General features: G+C 44.0%; 1 protein-coding gene across 2 annotated transcripts in view; it reads right to left on the bottom strand.

The window, feature by feature from the left end:
• COL4A6 (collagen type IV alpha 6 chain) overlaps positions 1-10,465 on the bottom strand; it is a 268,803-nt gene that overhangs the window by 145,294 nt on the left and 113,044 nt on the right. For both annotated transcript variants that reach the window (XM_024748716.1, XM_024748707.1), the window contains exon 3: positions 7,966-8,049. In XM_024748716.1, coding sequence (XP_024604484.1) covers positions 7,966-8,049 — 84 coding nt within the window. The remainder of the gene's footprint in view (positions 1-7,965; positions 8,050-10,465) is intronic.

Raw genomic sequence — 10,465 nt, 5'->3', positions numbered from 1 at the left:
GGCGGACTCTCAACCACTGCGCCACCAGGGAAGCCCAATTGGTATTATCTTCAATACATGGTTTATTTGCAGGAATCTTCTTAAGCCACTTGTCCATTTTGTGAGGGTTAACGTAGTTAGATAATATAATCCGTAAATCCGCTTAACTGGGCCCAAGGAGGTAGCAATACCTCTGGTACACATAGAGGAAAAAAAAAAAAAGTAAGGGCTCCAGGGTCAACCCTTCCACCTGTGGGCTCCCATTCTTCCCTCAGAATACCTTACAAAGCATATGCAACAGAGGGTGCCAGTGACAATATGTGTATTGCATATTTGAAAGGCTTAATAGTAGTGCTAATAATAGCTAATATTTAGATAGCACTTGGTGTACTATACACTGTTTTAAGCACTTTACATAAATTACATTGTTTTAATCCAAATCTTAATTTCTTTCTAGATGTTTTCAATTTAAATGGAAATAGAAGTCGTAATATTTTCTTTCACACTGATTTTTACAATGGACTGATTTGCATGTGCCAACCTCCCCCTCCACCCAAACCCACCAATTTTGGAGACCACTGATCCAGGCTTGGAGATTTAGAATCTCTGGAGAAGTGCAATGCTTCTGTAAGTACATCTCAGCCACTCTTTCCGATCTCCTGCTGCTATAATTTCACACCTGCTCATAGAGGACAGAAAACAGGGACTGGTGACACAGGAAGCACTCCCAGGCAACTGAAAGCAGAGAGCAGTAACTGGGTGAGGAAAATGAGAATGAGGGATGGAGAGCTAGAAATGCTAGAGCCGGAGGGAGGGAAGCCGGGAAGGAGAAAGAAGGAAGTTAGAGACCAGAGAAAAACGAGGAGAGGAGAGGAGAGGAGAGGAGGGTACATCTGTGGAGGGAAGATGAAGGCAGATTCTGGGAGGAGAGACTACGTCACACATTAGCAGGCAAGATCCTCACCCATGTCTTGATATCCAATGTCTCTGACATATGGATGAGCAGGGCAGGACAAGGAAACTGAGCAGTCTCTAAAGATTTGTACACACGACTCCTCCCCAGAGGACAGGCCTTTGCAATTTATTCAAGCAATGCAAAGATGGGGCCATGCTTAACCTAAAGAGTATGTCTCTAAAGCTAGAACTGCAGGCAGGCCAGGCAGGGAAGGTATTTGGGGTGTGTGTGTGGTGAGTCGACATCCCTGTGACTCTCTTCAGATCACACCAGCCAGATGGCCAAGGAGGAGAGCACGGCACATTCCTGCAGGGGTGCAACTTCAGCTGTTAGGCGCTTCTAGCATCGGCAGTAAAAAGCCACAGCAAGTGATTTACGTCTGAGGCAGCTGCCAAGACACCACTCCAGAGGGTAGAACACTGTCAAAAATGGCCCTCCGTATCTCACTGCCACACTAGAAAGCACGATAAGACACTTTAGGGGCAAGGAACTGTCATGGTACAGTAGCACGGGGTCTGACTACGATCATCAGAGCTGGTGGGTTCTTTGAGATCACCCTGCCCAAACCCCTTACTCTTTTTTGACTGGTAAACTGGGACGCTGAGAGGGGAAAGCAGCAGCCCAATGTCATCCAGTTGGCAAAGCTCAGGCATGGCACTGAGGTCTCTGGCTACCTAAAGCAGTGCTCTTGACTCCACAGCTGCGTATTAATCCCCTCCTCCAGCTCCTTTGCTCCTCTTTAACAGAAGCCTCCCTCACTAGTACGGATAATATGTTCCATAAATCCCACACTGTCCCAATATAATCAAAGAGAGGATTAAGATAACCACAAATATCTGCTGGGCTACGAGTGCATCTTGACTCTGGGCAGAGACACTAACTTTTAACATTACCATCAATGATCCTTGACCCAAACAACTATATTTAAAATACACAGGGCTCTTTGATTTTTTTTTTTACTTCCCTCCCCTACTGTCACCCAGTGGCTACTTCCCTGTGCGAACACTTTTCCTCTCCCCCCACAAGGAAGAGGAACAAGGGAAACTCAAGACCATCAACTTTGCATAAGGTTAAGAGGCTTTAAGCAAAAGGTTTGGTGGAGAGGAGGGTGAAATCAATGTCAAAAAGAAAGGTTGTGATTATCTTTCACTCACGATTATTCATGAATGTCCTCACCTTGGAAAGAGAACGAATTGCTGGTAGTAAAACAGAGTAAGAAGCAATCAGAGTTTTCAAGGTCAAAACCCCAGAGGAGTTAGGGAGAGCAAAATCCCAAAGCAAGCTGTGGGAACCAGAGTGTGGGCAAGAGCTGGGATCCTTACAGCTAACAAGACCTAAAAAAGATATGGCAATGACTGCCCTGGCTCTTTGCCTTCTTTTAGCAGAATGGATTCCTCCCTAGATAAGAGACTCTCATCTGCTTCACAGCAACCTAAGAGCTAATCCAGGAGAGCAGGGCTGGAACCATACCCAACCAAATTGGTTGGTTGGTTGGTCAGTCCTTCATGAAACAATCTGTACTGCCTACTGCCCCTGCAGAGTCTAAGGAGACCAAATCTCTGCCCTTTAGGAATTCATAAGATAGTGGAGATCAGACAAGTCATTAGATTGCTGTAGTTCGGCATGAGAAGAAGGATGAGAAGAGTAGATAACCTTCGATCACGGAAAGCTTCTGAGGAGGTGAAGTCTGTGTTCAGTTTTAAAGGATGGGTAAAGAGAGGCAAATCAGCAGAAAAAGGGTAGAGCCAGTGGAAGTACAGATAAAGTGGAAGTACATGTAAAGGGAGTAGCAGGTATAAAACCTGGAATGTATTAAGTAACATAGCAGGTTCTGTGAACTATAAATAGTTCGGTTTATGTGTAGGGTTTTGTTTTGTTTCTTTTTCCGAAGAGGGAGGCTTCTAGTGATGAGAGGTAATGTTGGAGAGGTAGTCAAGGGCCCTGTCATGGAGGACTTTGTAAGCCTGCTAGAGTTAAGATTTTATCGTGAGATCTATGGGGAGCCATTGAGAGATTTTAAGCAAGAGTTTTGTGATCATATTTATGTTTTGGAAAGACAATGACAGCAGAGTGGCAAGTGGACGGTAAACAGTGGGACTGGGCGTTGAGAGACCAGTCTGGAGGCTATTACGGCAATTCAGGTAAGAAATTATACAGGCCTGGATTGGAGAAAAATAGGTATGGAGAAGAGTGGATGGATTTGAGCTCAATTTAGAAGATAAATAGATGGAATTTGATGACGAATTGGAGGTGGAGAAAAGCAAGAGAAGACAAGAATGACTCCTGGGTTTCTGGCTTGAGCAGTGGAGTGCTTGGTGGGGCTGAGATGGGGAAGACATAAGTAGGACTTAGGAAGGAACATGTCTGGTGGGAGTTGCTGGTTGAATTCTGTGTGATACATGTTTGTGGTGCCAGTGAAACTCCAAGCAGAGATATCCAGCGAAAAACTGGTAATGCTGATCCGAAGCTACAGAGAAAGGTCTGAACTAGAGATAGAGACTGAATATCTATCATCGTATGGGTGGTAGCTGAGATCTCTGGAATATATGAAACCACCCTGGGAGAGGCGTACAGTGAGAAGAGAAGTAGGATGAGGACAGAACGCTGGGGAGTCCCAATCAGAATAGGAAAGAACCAGGAGAGAAGAGCGCGATGAAATCCAAGGGAACCGAGAGTTGCAGGAAACAAGGGGGTGTCTCGTGCAGCAAAGTCAAAGAAGATAAGAATGAAAAATGTCCATTGTTTTTGGCAACAGGAAGGTTAGTGGTGACCAGCGTTAGCAGTGAGGCCAGCCTTCAGAGGGGCAAGACGCCTGATCCGCAGGCAGCTGGAGCAAGGCCCGGCCACCCAAGGAGGTCATGCGCATTATGAGCTTTCGCTTTGGAACTGCAGAGGCTAAGGACAGTGGCTGGTCAGGGCACCCAGAGAGAACAGAAAGATGTTTTACCGGAATTGCCTAATTCAGGAGAAAATGGAACAACCTCTGGGTACTCTCGGTAGCCATGGCGCCGGTCAGCTGACACAGGGAATGCCAGCTGTTTGCAGGAGGAGAGTAAATTGAAGGGCTGGTGGTGAATGCATCTGGGCTCTGGAATTCATGGAAAACACACTTTGTGACAGAGACGCAGCAGGATGCAGGCAGGAGATAAGGAATTAAGAACCCTGGGCTGTTTCTCGTGAAACTCAGGCTAGTCTCATAAACTCTCTAGCTAGGACACAGCTTCCACAGCCATAAAACAGGGGCCAACAGCCCTTACCTAGGTGGGGAATCCAAACATTCCCTGTGGTTTGGGATTCTCTGTGATAATGCACCCTTAGATGGCATGGCTAATTAGGAGCTCTCCATGCTTTATGTAAACACCAGAACACTTAAAACAGGGAAAACTCTGAAATGCTATTAAGGAATAGTAGACTCAGAACAAAACAAACAGTCCCGCCTGCTCCCAACTCAGACAAACACCCGCCGGTAATGCAGAGACAGCTTTCAAATCCAGTAGGGAAAAGAGAGCAAGGGATGGAAATGTCAAGCTACAACGATTTGATCAATCCAATGGCAGAAGAAAAAAAAAAATAACCAGGGAAGAGAACAACTCAAAAGAATGGTTTTTCCAGATAACAACACTTACCCGCAAGAAAGAAAGCTTGAAGTCAAACATTAAATCCAAATTTAAATGTCCAGGGGCGGGGGAGAAACACCTTTATTTAACATTACTAGGCATGTCATTTTTTAAAGTTGCCATTCTCCTAAAGTAGGCTAAATAAGGTTTAGCCGCTGACAGGCTAGTGACCTTGGGCAAATCACTTATCAGTTTATTTGTTGCATACAGATAATGATACAGACCCTGGGAAAAGATGCTTTGGAAAGCACAGAGCAGTGCAGCAACGCTAGGCAAGGGCTTTTTTACCAGGCATGGCATGCCTTCGAGAAATCAGTTTGAGATGGCTTAAGCTCAAAAGGGTTGGATCACAGTTGCGCAGGAGTGCTAGGTGTTGTGTAAATGTCTTAATCAGTTCAAGAGGCCTTTGGCAAAGGAAAAATACACACTGCCCAGCAAGCTACGTGCTTGATGTCTCCGCAGGGCAGGAGGCAGGCCCTGCAAAGGGCTGCAGCATATCTCAGGGGTGAACCAACGTTCCGTTCCCCTCCCAGCTCGCAGAGCTGGAGAGGAACAGCTTGAAATCCAAAAGGGGCCCTCTTCTCAGCTAAGGAAAACAGTCTCAAATCTTTCTGACATCTGCACAAAAGGGGTACTGAGGGGCTGCCCTGCAGGGTCAACAGTGCTGGGTCCAGTTTAAACAATCCTGCTTGGCCCTGGGAACGCGAGAGGGTAGGGAAGATGAGTAAAAAAGACCTGGCTGCGTGGGCAGCTTCAAGCATCCGTGTGCACAGGATCGGCCCCATGTGCACTGCCTCCTGATCTACTTGGGAAATAGGACATTCCTGCTCTTGACTCATGAAATACAGCTTGGTCTGGTTCACTAACCTTGACAAGCGTTCCCAGAAACTTCAGGCTTCACAAATAAAGTTTTAGGAGCATATTTGACTGTGTGGACACCGAGTCTTTTAAATATTGACGAAAATAATCTGTGCAGTGATATTCTATTTTTCTCCATCCCACGACCCTTCAACCACTCATGTTTTCAAAGGAGAAGCCAGATTAGGGCTCCAGATGTTTGGAATCCAAATGAGAGCTCCTCACAGAGGAAATCTACCGCCTTCTATCTTCAAAGATCAAAATCTCAGCCAGGGGTGAAACAATGAGGTCATCGTAGGCATGTTTGCCTGGTGTAGGACTGACCTCTGTTCAGAATATCTAAGAATTTCTAGTTTTAAAGGCTCCCCAGCCCCACAAACAGTTCAGAGCTGTTTCTCAGTTCCCTGACTGCTGGGTCTCTCATGCTCCATCAGGAAATGCCCTTTTGTGTCAAACTTCAAATCTCATCTGCTTCCACTTGGGCCATTTTTACTTGCTGTATCTTTGCAAGGGTAAAGTAAATCAATAAGAATCACCCCTTAGGAAAGTGGGGAGAGGATATGTCCAGGAAATTCACGGAGGAAATACAAACCTGCAATGAATATGTGAAAAGATGCTTAAACTTACATGTAGTCTGGGAATTGAGATGATTTTCACCCATATTAACAAAAATATCAAGTGATGGCAAGGGTATAGAAACATGGGCACTCTTGTACAACAATACTGATGTAAATCAATTCGAATAGATACTCTGTGGGGTAATTGGTCATTGGCTTTTAAAATTAAAAATGCCCATTACCCTTACATCTGGTAATTCGGATCCTTGGCATCAACACTAGAAATGAGTACAAGGACGACTGTTCAAGGATTTCTACTGTAGCACTTCCATTTTTTAAAACAGCAAAAATTTGGAAACAAACTATGTGTTCATCAAAAGGGAAATGGCTAGATTAAACTTTGGGGTGGAGGAAAAGATCTTAAGGACATATTATGTGACCAAACAAACCAACCAAAAACGGCATAGAATATATACTTATGATTATAGTTTGGGAAAAAAACCCAGAAAATGAAAGTATTGTTATACATATTCATACCTATCTTTGATCATGCACAGAAAAAGACCAGAAAGACAATAGTGGGACCGAGAGAACATCAAGGGAGACTTTTGCATTGTCTGTGTTGCTTGCTGTTGTTTAAGAACATATTCATATATTTGTTGTAGAATTATTTTTTTTCTAAAGTGTTTCCTAGATATAGATCAGAGGAAGGACGTGGGCCCCGGTGGCTGTAGTGAACACGACTTCCTTGGGAGACAGCAGTGGGTAAAGTAAATAGGCGAGAAATCAAAAGACCCAGGTAATAGCCTGAATCTGTCATCAATCTGCTGTGTGACCTGGGAAGTCATTTTCCTTCTCAGAGACTGTTTCCTCTACCATCTGTGGATAAGATGAGAAGCTCACGAAGATACCTTCGCTTTCTAATATTTTATGATTCCCTAAGTCTCTGCCTTTAATGTACAATATGTCTGGTCCCTTTTGATGAAAAGAGATGGCTTTTTATACTTTTCCTTCAAATTCTGGCATAGTTTGACATTTCACTGTACTGCAAATGGAAAATAATGAAAGAGGAGGTAGAGTGGTCACTCTGTTCCCTTTTCGGCTACGTTTTTAAGGGTCTGGCTGACCTATTTATGCTACCTTCCTTCGACAATGTAAGCTTGAGAGTGCAAATACAACGCTGCAAGTCGGAAGATCTCAATTCTACAGGGTGGCCATAAATTTTGAAAATGTAGATTGGATTTTACTTTTTGTTATGGATTGATCCCCCCCCTTGAATACTTTTGCTGAGTCATACTAAAGATGCAGGTTTCTTCAGCGCAAATCAAAAATACAAATCATCTGGGGTAACACATCACGTATGCATACACGAGGATTGATAGAAATGCTGTATCAAGGCACTGTGTTCATTGCAATTTGCACAACAATTTGAACTGGTCATGGCTATTAAAGGACAATACACTGAATAAATCACTTAATGTTTTGAAACGTGTCCTATGCCTTAATATAATATCTATAAATCATTCTTTATGTATAGTCTGGACTTTATGTATATTTCTGGACTTTATGGCTACCCTTGATTTTGGATGAAGCACATCCCTAGTCTGTAGATAACGATTGGACCACTTGTCCCCCAGAGTGGTAGGGAAGAGCCTATCTGTAAATGAGCTATGAAAATTGATGTGCATCTACAAACATATCATAATCTGGTTCTGCACAACTTAATTGCCTTTTGGAAATACCCCAGATGAAACGTTGAGGAAACTTCGCTATTGAGTCAATTAAAGAAACCTCTTCCCGGTCTGTCAGAGACTTTGACTAATCTAGTTCTGCCTATCATTAGTCAGCAAAGCTCCTTCCAGCTGGTCTTCATCACTTTGCTTGTTCCATGAGGTCATAAGAGAAAATTCTAAGCAGTTTAATTCTAAAGAAAACACACACACTTCAGATATCGGCTCCTGTGACTATCTGTCTTTCAACAATGAAGGAAGCAACTTACTCGGGCTCCTTTCTCAGGAGAGCATTTACAGCCCCCAATGCAGTCTTGGCCTCCACATGGCTTTCCATAGGGCTTCTTCTCTCCCTATTAAAAACAAGAAAAAAAGAAAAAAGTTAGTGAACCATGCGAAGCAAGAAGCAATGCTGCCCAGGAAGCATACCCCTTAGCCACACTCCTCCTAACGAAATAAATCAGAGCAGCTTGGCGGTGTCATGAGTCACATGAAATAAAAAGCCATCTTAAGCTAGCACCCTTTTAGGTCAGGTCTATACCTCACTATATAGCCAGCTTGGTAGCTGGTTGGGGAACTGTGACATCTCCCCACATAGGTAGAAATTCCAGCCACAAAATACAAGAGCATTTCTTTACATGGGGCTGGAAATAGACTCTAGCTGTATCCCTAAGCCCCGCTGGACTTATATATTTGCACTCATTGAGAAAGCAGCAGCTGTAGCAGAGAACTTGAGAGAAATTCAAGTGCCAGAAATGTAATGATAGATGAAAATAGCCACCCTGTACTCTGCCCTCAGAATTGTTCTCCTCAGGGTCCCACTTTCAGCACAGCATTCAAACCCCTGTGCCCAGTTAGTCAGATCCAAGTTTCTCAGGTGATACTGTACACTATTCCCTAAACTCTCCAATCCAACTTCCTTTTCCCTTCTCCGCCTTTTTTTTGGTGGGGGGGACCGCGCTGCGTGGCCTGCAGGATCCTAGTTCCCCAGCCAGGGAATGAACCAGGACCCCGGCAATGAAAGCACCGAATCTTAATCCCTGGACTGGCAGGGAACTCCCACCTTCTCTGTTTTATGATGATGATTATAACAAGCTGAACTTCTCCAAAGTCCCCTGCATGACCTGACATGTGCTGACCCTCTCCAACCTGTTCTCCTCACTCTCTCCCTGGCTCACTCTGCTTCAATCACACTGGTATTCATTCTATTCTTTAAACACTTAAGCCTGTTCCTGCCTCAGGGCCTTTGCCCCAGCTGTTACTTCTGCCTGGAATGCTCTTCCCCTAGATGTTTTTGATCACTGGCCTCTTTTTATCACCCTAGTCTCAGTTCAATTGTCTATTCTCAGAGACACCTTTCCTGACCACTCAACCTAAAGTAGCCCCCAGGTACTTCCAATCATAGCACTAAGTTACCTTTTCAACATTAAACATTCTGTCTCCCCCCGTTAGAATGTAAGCTCCATGTAAGTAGGGACCTTATCTGTGCTGTCCAACACTGCATCCCCAATGCCTAAAACAGTGGATGGCATGTGAAAAATGCTTGATGACCTCACGGATCTGGGATTTGAACACAGGTCTAACTCCCAAGCCTTGACCTTAACTCTTATGCCTTAGTGTTTTCTAAGTCTTCTGTCTCAATGCAGGCTCAAAATGAGGAAACTGCCATTCTGACCCTACCCACCTTGGAAAAAAAGCAACACATAAATTCTAACTATTATCTGTAATAAGAACTTTATCTCTGGGATGGATTTAGTATCATCCAACTTTTTTGTTTAATGTTGGCTGTTTTGTTCAAAAGAGAAAGGCATATTTATGAGCCAGCCTCACACTTAATCATTCTTGCCTCTTTGTACTGTGAACCTTTTCCTAATTCCCAGGGAGCACTGTGAATTTCTCAGATGGTCTCTTATCTCTTTAGACATTCCCACAACCCTTTATCACCACAACACCTCGGTAATAAGGTAGTGATGGCAGAGCTATGACAAAATATTGCTATTTTAGATTCCAAACACCTTCTTGATATGAAAGATATTTTATCTCTCTTATATGCCTTTGACATGGTAAGTGCTTTTGTACAGTTTCCAGTTTGCCCTCCACTTTATGGTATACAGGACAGTGCATAAGGGTGAGATCAAGAGGTGCTGTGGAAGGTGAAAGCTGGGGGCTGGAATGGAATAGAGAACAGGGAGGCAGAGCAGCATTGAATTTAATCCTCACCAGTGCTGTGCCCCCTTTGTCTAATGTTGAGTGCTATATTTCTCAGGATAATGGATAATTTCTATTTGCGTTTCCATATAGTTCTGTATTCTCCAAGCAGTCTTCAATGAACACGTATAATTAGTAAGGAGAAAAAACACCAGTCTGTTTCCGGATGATAAATTCATCACCTTCAAGGGAGAGGACTCAACAGGCATTGCCAAACTGGTATCTGTTTGGAGCTATGGCCTAATTCGAAACAATGCCCTTTAGGTGTCCCATAAAATTTGTCAATCATGGACCAAAAGTTTCCAGATCTCTAGTGTGGAGCAAGGAGGCTGGAGGCAGGGAGCTGGATAAGACAGGGGGAAAAAATCCCAATAACAGGAGCTGAACAAAAATATAAGGAGCACAAGCTGAGGTTTCTTGGGAACTTGGCGTAACAAGGAGGCAAAGACACCCAGCTAACAGACAGGAAGCCATCACTGTCTTCTGTCACTGAGGAAAGTAACCAGAGAAGCCCCACTGGCCACAAGGCAATTTCCTGTAATGCTGGGCCTGGCTGTTCCC

This window comes from Neophocaena asiaeorientalis, unplaced genomic scaffold (assembly GCF_003031525.2).
Source record: "Neophocaena asiaeorientalis asiaeorientalis breed wild unplaced genomic scaffold, Neophocaena_asiaeorientalis_V1.1 scaffold41, whole genome shotgun sequence".
NCBI classification, from domain to species: Eukaryota; Metazoa; Chordata; class Mammalia; order Artiodactyla; family Phocoenidae; genus Neophocaena; species Neophocaena asiaeorientalis.
The sequence above is the reverse complement of the archived record's forward strand: the minus strand, read 5'-3'. Positions and strand labels throughout refer to the sequence as shown.